This window comes from Mustela putorius, unplaced genomic scaffold (assembly GCF_011764305.1).
Source record: "Mustela putorius furo isolate JIRA1106 unplaced genomic scaffold, ASM1176430v1.1 tig00003987_pilon_pilon_pilon, whole genome shotgun sequence".
Classification (NCBI taxonomy): Eukaryota; Metazoa; Chordata; class Mammalia; order Carnivora; family Mustelidae; genus Mustela; species Mustela putorius.
The window spans coordinates 8253255-8270764 of NW_025422126.1; the positions used below are offsets into that span (position 1 = coordinate 8253255).

Genomic DNA, 17510 nt, shown 5'->3' on the forward strand with positions numbered 1-17510 from the left:
TGTGCCCTCCCCCCTTTGTGAAATAAATACATAAAATTTTTTAAAAAAGGAAAGAAAGAAAGGAAGGGAGGAAGGGAGCGAGGGAGTGAGGGAGAGAGGAAGGAAGGAAAGAAAGAAGACCAACGCTGACATGGCACTCTCGATGTATCAGACACTAGGCAAAGGGCTCTCACACACCTTGCTGGTTACCAGCCCTTACCTATGTAGAATTATTGTCAGCCCTGTTTCAAAGAAGCTTGAAAAGGCCAAACAACTCTACAAAAGTGGCATGGAGGACCTTTTTGCGATAATGAGAATGTTCTATATCTTGACTGTGGTGGTGGTTACACAGGTATATCCATTTGAAGGAATCTATCTAGCCAAACAAGAGCCGTACAAATCCCAACCCATTTCAGAGTACACATTCCCTTCCATGTATATACACATACCTGCAAAACCCTAAGCTCACACATCTTACAGTGAGAAATAACTTCTAACGACGCCATTTATTCTGACTTTGGTCAAATATCATAATCACTAACACTTGGAACCAAAGCCAGGATAAAGACTTATCAAGTGAGAAGGGGAGTCCAAAACCTAAGCCTAAATTGAGTGGAACTCTGCTGCTGAAGCTGAAAGCTACTGAACTAACTTAACACGTTTTCATCTCAGCAAACTGGGACAGCTTCTTGGCTACCAATTGTGGGTGTGTGTTTCTGTGTGTTTGTGTGTGTTTCTGTGTTTGTGTGTATACAATCTGGCTAAAACGAAATGTCAGTAAGGTGGACAAAATTTTAAGTGCAGTGAAAACAACCTTTGCCTAGTTAGGACCTGGGCAAAGTGAAACTGGAATTTTAAGAAATAATAAAAAAGTTCTATATGCTAATCAAATTATTAAAAAAAATGAAAAATCCTTAGGATTCTAATGAAAATGATTATCCAATCTGCTCTAATCATACAATGATAAAAGAATTCTCCCAAATTAAAAAATTTAAAGACCCACACAAATGAACAATTTTTTAATTAGAGACTAATATAATTATACTGTGGAGTACATAATTTCTTCACTGCTCAGTGGCTGTGCAGGACTACAGTTTTCTACTTATGGCTTCAAGAACTGCTGAATCCACTAAAGTGCTTTCTATGCACTTTATGCACATAGTAATCACAAAATACAAACATAAAGGATCCAAACCAACCTTGATAAGAAGAAGTTGACACCGAAGATAGGTAGCAGAGAAGTCAGCAACTCCTGCTAGTTCAGACTGAAGTTCTCCAAGTCTTTGAAGATCCCTGCAGTAAAGAAAACCCCAAGCCCAAGAGTGGATAGGGATAATGACAGCCATATAAAGATCAGGTCCAAAGCATTTTACAGACTTTCTGCTGTGCAGGGAGCCCAATGTGGGCCTCAATCCCAGGACCCAGGGATCATGACCCAAGCAGAAGGCAGAGGCTTTAACCCACTGAGCCACCCAAGCGCCCCTCAACAAATAAAATCTTAAAAAAAAAAAAACAAAAAACAAAAAAACATTTTACCATTTTATACTTAGTAAAACTGGTCATAAATTTTTAAAATGATGACACCCAATGATGGAGTGATTATAATGAAACTGGTTCACTCATGCTTTGATAACAGTTTCAGCTGATAAAATTCTTTTGTAAAGTAAAACTGTACCATTATAAAAGCCATACATACTTTCAAATATAAATATTTTCATCAGTACCTTTACGCTGAGAAGTAATTCTAAGAGAAATATCCAACAGAAATGAAATGCTTTATGCCCCACAATATGTCACTATTATAGTGGAATATTCTACAGATGTTAAAATATAAAACGGTAATAAGGTATAAGACCTTAACTACATAAAAACTGTATGTAGGAGAAAAATACAGCAAAGTGGTTTTCTGAGAGAGGTATGAGGGTTCTTTTTATTGTCTTCTCCCAACTGTGCTTTATTTTTCAAGTGTTTTATATAACAGATGAGTATTTTTTGTATCACCAGGAAAAAAAAAATTAAGATACTGTAGTAGGCTTTGATGGCTCCCTACCCAGTTAGCCATTCTTTATGTCTTCTTCACTTACTGAACTCTGATTTTATTCAAGGCAAGGTATCCCCAAACCCATTCCCAGGTAGAGTCTGATTGAACTAAGCCAATCAGTATATGTCATCTCCCAGGTTATGTGACCTAAATTGGCCTTCTCAGTCCTAATTGAAGGACTTATACTCCACACTTGGAGCAGGCCTGATAGTAGTTTGTATGTCTGTCTCTATCTCCATCATGCCCTAGACTGAAAAAGGGCACTTACAGTCCTGATTGCCACCGGCGGTCATACTGTAACTCCAAAAGAAAAAGCTTTGGGATAAAGCAAATGCTGAGGACAAGAAAAATCCCAAGAGACAGAGAACTGGGTCTTTAATAATATAAGTGAACTGCATGACCATACCATACTTAGAACTGCCTCGGATTTCTATTCATATGAGAAAACAAAAACCCATCACAAGCTTGTTTGAGATAAGGTTTCCCAGATACCCAAAGCCAAAAACATCCTCACTGGATACTGGAATAGCCAAAGTGATTGCAAAAATATAAAACCAAGCTGCCTGGATGCAAGAAAATAGAAAGTGCCACACACAGGTCAATAGTTGTGTGGGGGCTGGAATTACTGATTTAAAATTTTAATTTTTTGAATAGATAATACATACCTAGCTATACAATTAAACCAATAAGATAAGAGAATTCAAAAGATACTAAAGGATATGCAACTAACTTAGTTCACCTTCCTATAACAGGGCGCTGCAAACCAGTACACCCTTCCCATAGGCAACCACCATTACCAGTTTCTTTCTCTTTTGGAGATAACACAATAGACCAACAAGAACAAAAAAAATCATTGTTTTCCTTTCTACTTTTTTGAGGAGAGGAGTGTATGTGTGTGTGTGTATGCGTGCATGTGTGTGTATGACCTAATAATCCATCTCAGAAAGCATTCATGGAAAACCATCTTGTTTTTTAATGGCAACATCAAAATTTCATACAGAAATGATAGCTGTGGAAAACGTGATTTGGGTCACAAGGGAAGTGGAGCTGCAGGGTTGGCATAACACAGAACGTTTCACAGTAGCCTATACAAAACTGTCCGTTTGACTAAGCCCCTCCCTCTAATACACAACTTTTTTTTTTTTTTTTTTTTTAAAGATTCCATTCACTCACTTGACAGAGAGAGATCACAAGCAGGCAGAGAGGCAGGCAGAGAGAGAGGAAGGGAAGCAGGCCCCCTGCTGAGCAGAGAGCCCCATGCGGGACTTGATCTCAGGACCCCGAGATCACGACCTGAGCCGAAGGCAGTGGCTTAACCCACTGAGCCACCCAGGCGCCCCTAATACACAACTTTCTTAATAGCTAATGCTGTGTCCTAGGGACCTTGGTATCAGGAAGGAGACACCCTGGGAAGACACACAGAATGAATTACTCTCACAGTGACTGAAGAAATTGGGGCCTGTGGCTTATATATCATGTCTTGTGAGTTTGGGTGGCTTGAGAGGTTCTTGGAGAGCCTACTCAGGTGTGGAATACAGCACAATAAAAGGCAAGACCATCCTACCTAACTGTACCTGTGAAACGCTGCACAGGTGGTCAGCTGGCCTCTCTCACATCTCTGATGTCTCCCTTGCAAAGGCATCCCTGAATCACTCCATTTCTGAATGTTTCCTCTCGAGGAAGATTCTGGCTTCTGTTTCGATGACAGACAACACTGAGCAGCTGACTACACAGCCGCCGGATGGTAAGCTATTCTACAGCCCCGGCACTGAAGCAATTATTCTTAACTGCACAGAACAAGATGTGAGCCAAGCAACCATGGTAGAGCCAAACTGGGAGAGCAAAGAAAGAAACTTGCTACTCCTGGACAAAATGCTGTTATCCTACTGTTTCCTCTCTGTACCTCTCTATGCCCATAATCCTCGGGGAGCCTAAGTTTAAACATCCCTCAGGAAACTATGAACTCTTTCATGAGAAGGTACAAAGATCACCTTCTGTGTGCACTATACTAGGTGTGCTAGGTGTTTCCCTACTTGAGCCCATTTAATCCTGACAATGTGAATTGGAATTAATTGTATGTCACTGAGAATGAAAGGGAAGATAAGAGTTTAAGCGGTTTGCCCAAGGTCACAGGATTAATAGTGGCAAAAATAGGCCTTGAACTCAGGTCTGTCTGAACTCCAAGTCTTTTCTTTTAAACTATATATTTCATTTATTTATCTGTTATTAAACTCTTTCATTTATTTATGAACTACATCAAATAGAGATGACACCAAAACCAATTTAAAACCAGATGCAAAGGTGCTTGGGTGGCTCAGTCGTTGAGCATCTGCCTTCTGCTCCAATCATGATCCCATGGTCCTAGGATTGAGCCCTACAGGGGCTGCTCAGGGGGAGGCCTGCTTCTCCCTCTCCCACACCCCCTGCCTGTATTCCCTTTCTCACACTCTCTCTCTGTCAAATAAATAAATAAATAAATAAAATATTAAAAAAATAAAAAACCAGATGCATATATTTTTTTAAAGATTTTATTTATTTGACAGACAGAGATCACAAGTAGGCAGAGAGGCAGGCAGAGAGAGGAAGGGAAGCAGGCTCCCTGCTGAGAAGAGAGCCCGATGCGGGGGCTCGAACCCAGGACCCTGAGATCATGACCTGAGCCAAAGGCAGAGGCTTTAACCCACTGAGCCACCCAGGTGCTAAAACCAGATGCATATTAAGCCACATTTCTGCAAATGGGATTTGGGAGGGCAAAAGTGCCCTTCCCAGGAACATACACTTTAACAATCCCTCATCCACCTCATGGCAATAAGCATTTATAACATCTGGACGGGATTTACTTAAAAATATTAAGAGCATGTCTACTGTGTAAAATGAGTGGTAATTTAAATTTTATTATTTTTAATTTGTTTCAGAATTTAAATTTTAAAAACAAAATTTCAGAAATAACCAACTGTTACCTAACCAACTGCTAATTCTCAAAATACTTTACACATGTCATGATAATGACCTTCACAACAGTCCTATGACCAGCTAGCTACATAGTACTCTCAAATTACAGATAAGGGGGGACTTGAGGCCCAAGATCACATACCTAGGAAATGATAAAAACTGAGGCTTGAACCAATTCCTTTGCATTTTACATCTCATTATACTAGATCCTTCGTGTCCTACACACTGTTAATCAGAAACAGAACAATGTGACCAGATGAAAGTAAGGGCTAGTTAGACCTATGTTCTAATCTATGACCTTGCCATTCTTGGTCCTGGACAGTCTTCTCCCTTCTTCACTTGATGAACTTCTATTCAGTCTTCAGGTAACTGCTTAGCCATTAAGGAGGGGCCAGGTTCAGAGAACCCTGAACTTCCCATCTGCAGCATGGAAAGCACAATATTACAATTCTTGTTTCCCTAGCTACCTCCCTAACAGGCTGTATGATCCCTTGCAACAAAGACTGTTTTGTTTACCACTGTGCCACTTCTGCCTAGCATATGACAAATACTCAAAAACCATATAACAAATGAATGACCCCCAGCTCTTTCACTCATTTAAAAATGGGGTACTTTTCATAAGACTGTTTCCAAATTCAACTCTTAAAGCACTTAGAAGAGTGGGTACATAGTAAGCACTTAAAACAGACAGCAGTTCTTATTATGATCAAGGACAGCAGAGCTTTATAAACATCATATCTACATATATCTGGAGGTGTGAAATTCTAGAAACAAATGGGGCGCCTGGGTGGCTCAGTGGGTTAAAGCCTCTGCCTTCAGCTCAGGTCATGATCCCAGGGTCCTGGAATCGAGCCCCACATCGGGCTCTCAGCTCAGCAGGGAGCCTGCTTCCTTCTCTCTCTGCCTGCCTTTCTGCCTACTTGTGATCTCTGTCTGTCAAATAAATAAATAAAATCTTCAAAAAAAAAATTCTAGAAACAAACAAATCATCTCCTGGAGCCCCAGCTGAAGCACACTTTCTACAGGTGAGATCCCATTAGATTAAAAGACCTTTGGGATTACAACAAAGGTGATGGCTTGCTTATGATGGTGAAGTTTGTTTTAAACTAGTACCAATAAGTAAGTGATCAGAGTCCTAATCAGAGAAACTTCTGTATGAAACTCTAATATTTCCCTTTCCACAACTACCAAAAATGTAATTTCTGCAGAACCCCCAAGTCACCCAATCTAACAGGAATCATCTTCACTGCAATACGTCACAAAGTCACAAATTTAGAGTCAAACAAAACCAGATTCAAAGCCTGGTTTTGCTACTTCTTAGCAAATTGCTTCACCTCCCCTAACGGTCATTTCTTCTCTGTGAAATGGTAACAATAACTGCAATAATGTTTGCAAAACAGAGTACGTTATCAATAACTACTCCACCATCTGCTTTCCTTTCTGGATCTTTTACCACCCTGGCCACCCTCATCAGAATGCGCTCAAGTTAGAAACAGTATCCAGGGCTGACTATAGCACTAGAACAGTGGTCTCACCAACCTGAAGCCCAGCAGGACTACACGCAGGCAAGTCGGGCCAGCAGGTGTTTACTGAGCACCCACTAATAGCCAGCACTGCATCTGATGATCAAATTGGCTTGCTTTTAGGCATTTTGTACTTGCTTTAGTGCCAACAGGATAAAAACTCTCAAAAACAAAATCTAAATGTTTACTTAGGTGGGGATGAGTCAGAAAGTGGAACTTATTTTCCTGGGCTTGGAGCCAACAACTTCAGATACTGGCCTCCAAAACTAATCACTTTGTTAATGGAGCAGAAGAAAAAAATATGACCGAGGCATCACTTCAGGGTCAGCGAACCTTTTCTGAAAAGGGTCAGATAGTAAATATTTTAGGCTTTGCAGACCAAACAGTGTCCTTGGCGCTACTCATCTCTGCCACAAACCTTATTCAAAAAAGTAGACAGAAACTGTTTTTGTTAAAGGCAAATGGATTTCAATTTGTTTCATATCATTCAAAACATCCTAATAAGGTCTGGAAGAGTCTGCTGGTTGTTCCCCAATATCCTCCCCTTCTTCTGGAGTATCAGAGTCACCAAATGTTAACTAAGCACTGGTCACCAGAATGAAGACTGCATTTGCTAGCTCCTAGCATCAAGATACCATCATGTGACTTAAGTTCTAGTCAATGGGATGTAAGTAAAATTAGAACATGCAACTTTGGGGAAGTGTCTTTAAAAGGCGGTAAGGTTAGAAATGATGATGCCCTTCTCCTGCTCTTTGCTTTTTCCTGCAGCCTGGAAAACAGAGGGGATAGTTAAGAGTTTGGATTTTTAGGCAAAGAACCTGATGCAGAAGATGGAGAAAGAATGCACGTAGGGGCCTGATAAACATCGTAGCTCTGCCCTCCCTGCAGGAAAGAATTAACCTTTCCTCCTACACAAGCCACAGTTCTTTACATTTTCTGTCACCCATCCTAACTAATACACAAGGAGAGAAAATTTTAAAACTGCTTCTTTGTAACTCTTCAGCTTTGCATTCATCATCAAAGCGGTCATGAGCATGAAAAGCTTTCCTTTGTAATATGCTCAAACTCCAATCTAATGCAAATGCAAACATGTCATAAAACTACGTGTGAGTGTAGGCCACAGACTCCGAAAAACTAGCCTGTAGCCGACACCAGAAATTAAAAACAGCTCAGCTGAGCATAAGTGTAAAGTTTAACTCTGTCAAAGTAAAGAGATGGTCACCTCACCTGATGGTGAGCTCCAGCAGCTCCTGGGTTCCCTGAGGGTCGAGGTGCTGAAGACTGTACACTCTTTCAAGACTCTGCTGCAGAAACTGATGGGAAGGATCCTCATGAGGCATGATACTGGGGGAAACAGCCGATGACACTAGTTTTCTACCTGGTAACTAAGCAAACATATTATAAGACCACCAAATTCTGTGGCTCAGCTTCTGGTAATACAAAGAAACAAGGACCAAAAAAAGGGAGTCAAACACAGGAAAGGGAAAATAGGTAAGGTGATTCTGTAAATAACCTTTCTCTCATTCCCTAGCTTCACTGGGAGAAAGGGAGACAGACTGAGAGAATAGATATGGTTTACACAATACAACCACTGCAAGGAGAAAAAGAAAAGACTATGGATAATATTATGTTCTATTGCTAACTGAAGTAAATGAGGTAACCACAGAAATGGGACTAAAAATCAATCTGCTGTCACATTTATTTTTAAACTTCATTTGATCTTTCACTTCATAGGGCAATGATGGCTTATTACCAAATAAATTTACATAGCACGCTATAAAAACATTTTATAGGATGATAATTGTAATTCTTGTTCTTACTGCTAAAAGTGGTTACCTTTCAAGAAAGGGATGGACGAGAGCAAAGAGGATTTCACTTTTAATTTTGTACCTTATACACAGTTTAGATTTTCTAACCATGTACATATATTATTCTAAATAAAGTCCTTGGGAGTCACCTAAACAGGAATGAGTTAACACAAATGGAGAGCTTAGAGAAGTGTCTGCACACAGTCAGCTTTCAGTGTTTGCCATTACCCTCATGGTTCATAAAGTTTTTCTTTCTGTATCTCTAAGGTTTTAAAAGTAACAAAGGTTTTATTATTAAAAAATAAATTTGTTGAGAATTTTGGCTTTATGTAATTGTTAAAATGTTGCAAAATCTAATCCTTGGTCTGGAATATATTGTTCCAGATTCCTTTTTCTTGCCTAACATAACATCGTCAATAACTCAGGGACATTTAGAATACGAATCTTCTTAAAAAGTAAGGAATATGGGGCGCCTGGGTGGCTCAGTGGGTTAAGCCGCTGCCTTCCGCTCAGGTCATGATCGGGCTCTCTGCTCAGCAGGGAGCCTACTTCCCTCTCTCTCTCTCTGCCGGCCTCTCCGACTACTTGTGATTTCTCTCTGTCAAATAAATAAATAAAATCTTTTTTTTAAAAAAAAAGGTAAGGAATACAGAAGAAAAAGTACAAAACAGTGGGAGAAAGCCCAAGAGAGAAAGAGAATGAATGAATGTGTTTTCAGAGAAAATATAGCCTGCTCTTTGCTATTTAATAACTACAAAGGACCCAAAATCAAAACACCAAAAATAATGACAAAACACCAAAAATAATGACAAAAGTTGTTTTCAACATACCCTTAAGGCAGGAACAAGATGAGAAAGACTGTCTCGGAGATAGGCATAGTGTCTGAAGGTATGATCTGAGAATAGTGCTGGCATTGTTGGACAGGTTTTAGCAGCATTAAAAATAAGAACCAAAACTGCAATGTCTGAGGGATGATTGGGTTAAGAAACTTGGAGGTTTAAAAGGTTGACGTTAGCTAGAATGATGTGCCTTCCAATTCCCACCCTCAAAAGTCTTATTAAATGACAATTTTGTAACAAATAAATGCAAATTCAAACAAAGAGATACATTACCTCACTCACCAAAGGTTTTTTTAAAATAATGCCTGATCCTGCAGAGAATAGTAACACACTGAAACTTGCAGTACATGGCTCACTAAAGTACACTTGGGCACAAATCTTTGGATCATAATTTGACACTAGACAGTAAAAGTCTTTTGGATGGTAAGTAATTCTACACCTCAGATTTTACTCTAAGTAAATAATCATAGAGTACAGAATCATTTATAATAGCAAATAATCAGAAACAACCTAAATGCCCCAAAGCAGGAAAATGACCATATACCTCGTGTTTCACCTACTTGATGGGAGTATTTTGTAATCGTTAAAAATTCTATGTTTGAAAAATTTATAATATTGTATCACAAACATTGTATCATAAGTGAAAAAGCAGCTGCTAACATATACAGAGGATATGAGAGCAGTCATCTATTATCATATATTTGATGATGAGATAAACTATGTTAAAAAAATAAAACAAGAACAAAATCCCAACACCAAGCCTTAAAAAAGAAGGAAATACACCAAAATACTAATGGTCAATTACTCTGACTAGCAGGATTTTGCACGTTCAGTATGAAGTTTCTTCTTTCAATTTTTTGGACTTACTTTCTATATATATTTTCTTAACAGAGGGAAAATCAGAAATTAAAAGGTAAACATAGTTTCCAATCTTCTATATGTATCCCTGTGGAAGACCCTGTCAGTTGCCTACCCAATATCCATTCTTCCCTTTTTCCTTGCTAACAGAATACTGATTTGACCACAAATATCCTCTAACTTTCTCTCTAGAACCAGGGCCTAATCATTGGACCTCCAGCAGCAATGCTGGATAAGTGAAAATGGCCGAACAGGAAAACAGAAGGAGTATGGATCACCAAGAATAATGTAGAGCTGCTTTACCAGCAACAGACTGTGTACTTCCAGATTTCTTCTACCTTGGAGAAAAGTAAAAATCTTAATTCATTTAAGCTACATTTGGGGGAAATCTCTTTTACTGAACAGCCAAACATATTTCCTAAATAATAGAACCTCTCAACTGCCCAGAAAGGTATCTTAACGTTAGAGCCTTCCAAAAGTGTTTAATGTTTTTTTAAATGTAAAAAGGGCCCTCAGATTTCTGAGCACTTCAATACATCATGTGAGGTTTGTGATAACATCTAGCCCTTAAGCCCCTTTCTGATGAGCTAAATTTCAAGCAGCTACAGTATTGTACCTTTAAAGTAAGGTCTGGAATAAGCCTTTCCCAGAGGTAAACACAAAGTCAGACATTGATTAGTATATCAACTAAACAAATGGTTAAAAATTTCTCCAAACAGGGGCGCCTGGGTGGCTCAGTGGGTTAAAGTCTCTGCCATCGGCTCAGGTCATGATCCCAGGGTCCTGGGATCGAGCCTCACATTGGGCTCTCTGCTCAGTGGGGAGCCTGCTTCCTCCTCTCTCTCTGCCTGCCTCTTTGCCTACTTGTGATCTGTCTGTCAAATAAATAAATAAAATCTTTTAAAAAAAGATTTCTCCAAAAAGTGTGAAAATAAACAAACAGAATGAAGAGAGACTATAATGGTCATCCTACGACAGCCAGTTATTTGGCTGATCTCTGCATCTCAATAAATATCCCCTAAACCTCACCAAGAATCTGCTACAGAGCAGAAAGAACCATAGGAGACTGTGGGTGCACTGATGTAAATGTATTCCCATTACCGGAAAACAATCTAATTGCATGGCATGCTGCCCATGGCTGTCACAAACCCACTCAACTTGCATCAGAGGCAAAGTAATCCTGCAGACTAGCTCAGCCTATCCCCTCTTCAGGCTGCAGATTAAGAAAGTTCATAAACTGAGGCCCCTTGGTGGCTCAGTCAGTTAAGCGTCTGCCTCTTGGTTTTGGCTCAGGTCACGATCTCAGGGTCATGAGATGGAGCCCCATGTCAGGCTCCAGGCTCAGTCCAGAGTTTGAGATTCTGCTCCTCTGCCCCTCCCCTGCTCACTCTCACACTGTGCTCTCTCTCTCAAATAAATAAATCTTTAATAAAAGAAAAGAAAAAAGAAAGAGAAATAGAGGAAGGAAGGAAGATTGGTCATTCATAGACCTTAAAACCAAAGATGGGGGCATCTGGGTGGCTCAGTCATTGAGCATCTGCCTTCCCTGTGACTGAGCCCCGCATCAGGCTCCCTGCTCAGCGGGGAATCTGCTTCTCCCTCTCCCTGCTGCTCCCCCTACTTGTGCGCTCTCTCTCTCTCTCTCTCTCTATTAAATAAATAAGCAAATTATTTAAAAATAACAACAAAATAAAATAACAAAGATGCCTGGCTTTGAATTCCACATGTGCTGCTTGGGGAGTTATTTAGCCTTTCTAAGTCTCAGTCTCCTCATCTGCAAACTGGGAATAATACCTCCTTCCAGGGGTATTTGGGAGATTTACATATGTAAATATGCATATTTACATATACATGGTAAATGTATAAAGCATGAAACAGTGTGGAATATAATAGGTGCTGAACAAATGGTTTAAAAAAACTAATAATAATAATATTAAATAGCAAATGTGAATTATTGTGAAAACAAGAATGAAAGCTACGAATAACAACTATTAGGCTCCCTCAGAATATACTCTTAATTAAAAGAAATGAAAAAAAATTAAACCTAGGACTGGCCCCTCCAAGTTACACTGCAGAAAAAGATGCCAGAACAGCCCACCAAATCAGCCCAGTCTTTCCTAATTTTATCCTTGCAGAGGATACAAGCTGGATCATCCATGTCCGGTTCAGCTGTGTCAAAAAATGGATGTGTGCTCAGGAGCTCTGGCACCAAGGGAAGCACCAGGGTTGGATGCCGACTTCCCAGAAACTTCAAGCACCTGAAACAAACAAAATGAGAGTCCACCTTAGTAACTTAACAAATGCTTTAAAAAGTACTGGGGATTGGAATCAGAAAACCTGATTCAGAAATGCAAATTCCCAACCACCCATTTTTGGTAACCTCTATGACCTCAAATAAGTCCTTCAATTATTCTGGAACTCAGTTCATCTAAAAAAAATTGCTATTATTAAAGAGCTGATATGGCATAAATTACTACTGATTATTTAACCAACAGTTATTTTCTCCAAATTCCTTGCCAAGAGAACACTGATTTTACTCAAGTATCAGGTAGGTGCTCAGAGAAGGGAGACTCAGCCCAAGGGCTCAAGCACAAGTGGTTTAAACTTTACTACCTTTGCAGGAAGTAAAGTAACCCATTCCTGCTCAAAGGAACAAGAAGGGAAGTCTGATGGGGAGCTACTCAGGAATGTTCTCCTAGACAAAAAAAAAAAAAAAATGTGTGAGAAGGAATGCCCTTTCCTTTATGCCTTAAGATACTGTCTTATGAGGCAGCCATCCTGCAACTATGAGAAAAATGCCAAGAGAACTGCAGAAAAACCACAGTGTTAATAACCCTGTTAAGCTGTTAAATGACCAATCCTATAACTTGACTTCCTGACTTGTAATGCCAAAAAATTAGACTTCATTGTTTAAACCACTTTTAATCGGATTTCCCATTACTTGTAGGCAAAAGCAGTATAACGGATATCCTGGGCGAAGTTCTGAAATCAGAAGTGACCTGACCTGAAACATGAAAATGAGTAACTGTGTGGCCTTGGGCAGACTGGCTTCTCACCTACAAAATGGGATTAAAAAATCCTTACCTCATACAGTTGCTATAAGCATTAAATGAGATAATGAATAAAAATTACTCAAAAAAGAGTCTGTTTCAGAGTAAGAACTCAATTAGGTATTATTAAGTAGCTATTAGTTAACTATTATGATGACATGAAAACCTTTTTAAGCCATGGCACCACATGGCTTATACCACTACATGGCACCAGTAACTAAGCATTTGTATTATCATTTTTTAAGTTCTGTTTTAGAAGGTTTAGAAAAGAAATATAAATCCTTATCTCTATTCTTGTGGAGTTTATAATTCAGCTGGGGAAAAATGATCAACACTACAAGGCAATGAACTACCAAATGAATGATACTCCCCTGCTTTCCACTTGTCAACGGTAGAAGAGATCACCATGATCAGAAGTCTCACAAAGGAGAAAGGACTTCCCCAGGGACTGGAGAACAAACAGACTGGCAATAGAGAGAAAGCAAGCACCAGGAACAAATTCATGGATATATGGAGTAGGATAGGTATTCCATTTAAAACACGTGATATTGTTAGGAAAGTATACTTTTGCCCAGTTCTGCTTTTCCTTCTATGTGAAAAGAACTGAATGGCTAATTTTCTGAACTCCCACCCTTTTACTCACTGTGTTTTAGGGGACATTGTAAATCTTGTAGTCTGGCCTCTAGGTGCTACCCCTTTATCTCCTATTTTGCTCAGGTCGCTCAAGCATCTGGGTCTCTCTGAAACTAGACTTCAATTCTGATTTGTAATATTTTTCCTAATCATCTATCTACCTACCTACATATTCCCTACTTCTTTCCATCCTGCTATTTGAAAGCTAGGCCTCTGAATTGAATCCATTTTTAACTCTCCATAGCACCAACACAGCAATTGGGTTATAGAGCCAAGTACTCCAAGCATTTGCTGAATGAACTAAAGCTATATAAACATAACAAACCCCTCCAGGTTTTAATTTATGTATCTACTTTAAAAAAATGTCTTAAAAACATTGCCACTGTGATTATTCCTTCCCTCTTTATCACATCCTTTTTTGGTATTCCTAAATAAAGCCACCATTCATGGGAAGAAATGAAAAGTCAAATGATTATTAGAATAGGCAACTTCAAAATCCTCTGGAGCACTACAAACACTACAAGGTGAAGGAGCTTTCAGTCTACAGTCACCAGTAAAGACAGTCTTAAATAAATACTCTGGGTGAACCAAATAACCACCTGTCTTACTGTAAGGCAAGAAGAATGTTCTGTGAAACACTCCATAACAATCCCTTCCATCAAGCAAAATTACTCATTCCTTCTGTGTCATCCCAGATACAGACACTGACACCAGTTTTTCTTCCTACTACAAGACCCACACCCCAAAGACTGAGTGCTCCTTGAAGACTCCCCTGGTGTTTTCAGTCTTAAACAGATCTTGCAAGTACCTGATCTGACCCACAGTTTTTCTACTTTTAGTAACAAATTTTTTCAGAAAATCCAATAAACTATACCATTGGAGTGATCTCATCACATAAGCTCACTTCAATACGTGGAGCACGATTACGAACATTTTATAATAATGTCTGCAAGTAGTTCTTCAAACAGCAATTCATGAACAATGTCAATTTTGACTCTAGTCAGTAAAGGTAGCAGTAATCAAGGGAAAAAATGAAGTGGTTTTCCATCTGTAGACAAAGTGCCAGTCCTGCCTCTCATCTCTACAATGCAGCTGTGATCATTTAGACAATGCAAAACAGACAAAGAAGTGATTAACAGGATAGAGGAGCAAAAGGAATCTAATCAGCTCGTCTCTGCCTGCGGCACTTACCATAGGGCTGGGCACATAGTGAATGTACAGCAGCAGGGCACATACTATCTGCTAAGAGGATGGATGGACAAATAAATAAATAAATAATCTAAAATGGGATAGTAAATTTAGGAATCAGATTCCTGAGTGTTAAGCTGAATCAGGTTGTTAAACTGAAGGCAAACTGAGGGCCATACCATCAATCTATGATGATCCACTACTGGATAATTCAATATACATTTACCACATTACTGGACCCAGTGAGCAAATGAGCAAAAAAGTCCTTACTTCCATATGGAGTCCCTATCAGTAGGGTACTTGGTTAAATTTTTCAGCAGCTCCACCAGTGCAAGATGAATCCCTTCTTTGGTTGAAACATTAGTACAGCACAAAAGTTCGTGAAGAGCCTCTCGAATATCTCTGGATGAATCCTTTAAAAAAAAAAAAGTAATAATAATAATAGTAGCAATCACTGTGAATTTGCTATTACAGGAGAGCATATAAGTTACAGTGGGACTACAGGGTAAAGAGTCTCTGAATTTTCTTGGAGGCGAGAGGCTAGGAGTTGAGAAGACTTCACAGAAGAGGTAACATTTGAATTCAGATTTGAAGACTTCATTCATTGGCTCATTCATTCATATAAATAAAGTTTGTGGCCAGGGCAGAGTAAATAAAAAGACTGTTACAAGATGATGTTGGAGAAATGGCCGTTTCTCTTCTCATATCTACTCTACCTCACCAAAGTGACTGGAAAAGGTCACCAACAACTTCTTAAAGCTAAAAGATATGGATGCATATCAGTTCTATTCCTCTTGGCTATCTCTGTAGCATTTGTCAGTTTTTCAAAACTTTTTTATACAGATGTTTTGAAATATATACAAAGTAGAATTAATAAATTCCTTAGTTTCACCAATTAACTCACAGTCAATCATGTTTGATCTAAACTTTTACCCACTCCGCCCAACTAGATTATTTTGAAGTCAGTCAGAGAAATCACAGCATTTTATTGGTAAATATTTTCATAAATATATTTTAAGATGATTCCTTATTTTTAAAAATCACAAAACCCATATCCTGCCTAAAAATATAATAACTGCTTAATATCAACTATCCAATGAGTACCCAAATTCTTCTGACTCAAAAAGTTTGTTCTAGTCAGGAACCAACTAAGGTCCACACATAGCAATGTGACAATATGTTCCTTAAGCATCTTTTAATATGTAAAATCACTGTATATCTCACACCCTCCCCATGTAATTTCTTCTCTGTATATCCTATTATGATAGTTAAGATTTAGAAGCTTGATCAGATTCACGTTCAATTTATTTTGTAAGACCATCTTACGGGGGTTTGGTATACTTCCCTCAGGAACTATATGATGTCTGTTTCTCTTCTGTGAGGTTAGTAACCACTGGTGAGTACTTCCCAGATCTATGAATCAACTGAAGTTGTAATACAATGATGTACAAATCCTATCTATCATTCTTTAATTTATTAACTGGAATACTTCTAAGAAGAGAAACTTCCCCTTATCAACCAGCTGGTTATCATGAAGTTCAGTTTGGGACTGATAGTTCAGATACAAAAAAGAAGGATTAATGCTTGATTCCTTAATTTACCAGTTTCCAAAATAAGAAGCTGATTACTAAACATCTTCCAAGATGACTAATGCAGTGTTTTGTTTAAGTATCATTACAAAATCATGCATTTAAACATACTTGCAGTTAACAGTCCTTAATGATGTGTTATAACCCTTAATGATGTGTCTCCTGGGTCTTTCTGATATGATCCTCGAGGTCTTTGATAGCTAACTGCTCTCTGTATGATAAGGTAGTACAAACTCATCTTGTTACATTTCCTGCACTAGACCTGGAATCATCCATTTCTCTTAGGAATTTTGATACCTTTTAGTGGAAATGAGATCGCCAGAGCATTGTTTTAAGTCAGGTTAACTGATAAGAAGTTTCATTCTGTAAAATTCATCCTTCTCAGTGAACATTTCCACAAGTTTAACAAATCCATATAGTTACGTAACTACCACCTCCATCAAGATATAAAACACTCCTATCACCAAACTCTTCTGTAGTGTCCCCTTGTAGTCTAGCCCTCACCCACAGTCTCTGGCAACCACTGATGTATTTTCTGCTACAGTTTTGTCTTTCCCAAAAGGTCCCAGAAATGGAATCACAGAGTATGTTGCTTCTTTCACCTAGCATAATGCATGTGAGAATCACCTGTGTTGTTACGTGTATCAGCAACCCGTTCCTTTTTATTACTGAGTAATACTGCATTGTACAGATGTACCCAGTTTATTTACCCATTCACCAAATCAAGGATTTGTGTTGTTTTTAGTTTAGAAATATTGTAAATAAAGCCATAATAAATATTTGCATACAGGTGTTTGTGTGAACGTAAAAATTTTCAATCCTCTTTAGGAAATGCTTTAGAGTGGGAATGCAGTATCAAGGTAAATTTACATTTAATTTTATAAAAAACTTCCAAATCTATCATTTTGCATTCCCATCAGCAGTGGATGAGAGTGCCAGATGTTCCCCGTCCAAGTCAGGAAATGACAGATGCTGGCGAGGATGCGGAGAAAGGGGAACCCTCCTCCACTGTTGGTGGGAATGCAAGCTGGTGCAGCCACTCTGGAAAAC

The 17510-nt window shown here is 38.8% G+C and overlaps 1 protein-coding gene across 1 annotated transcript in view; it reads right to left on the reverse strand.

The window, feature by feature from the left end:
• Nucleotides 1-17510, reverse strand: part of INTS4 (integrator complex subunit 4) — a 117881-nt gene that overhangs the window by 20302 nt on the left and 80069 nt on the right. The window contains exons 12-16 of the mRNA XM_045071316.1: nt 15142-15284; nt 12143-12258; nt 9134-9267; nt 7723-7880; nt 1179-1272 (exon numbers count right to left, since the gene is read on the reverse strand). Coding sequence (XP_044927251.1) covers nt 1179-1272; nt 7723-7880; nt 9134-9267; nt 12143-12258; nt 15142-15284 — 645 coding nt within the window. The remainder of the gene's footprint in view (nt 1-1178; nt 1273-7722; nt 7881-9133; nt 9268-12142; nt 12259-15141; nt 15285-17510) is intronic.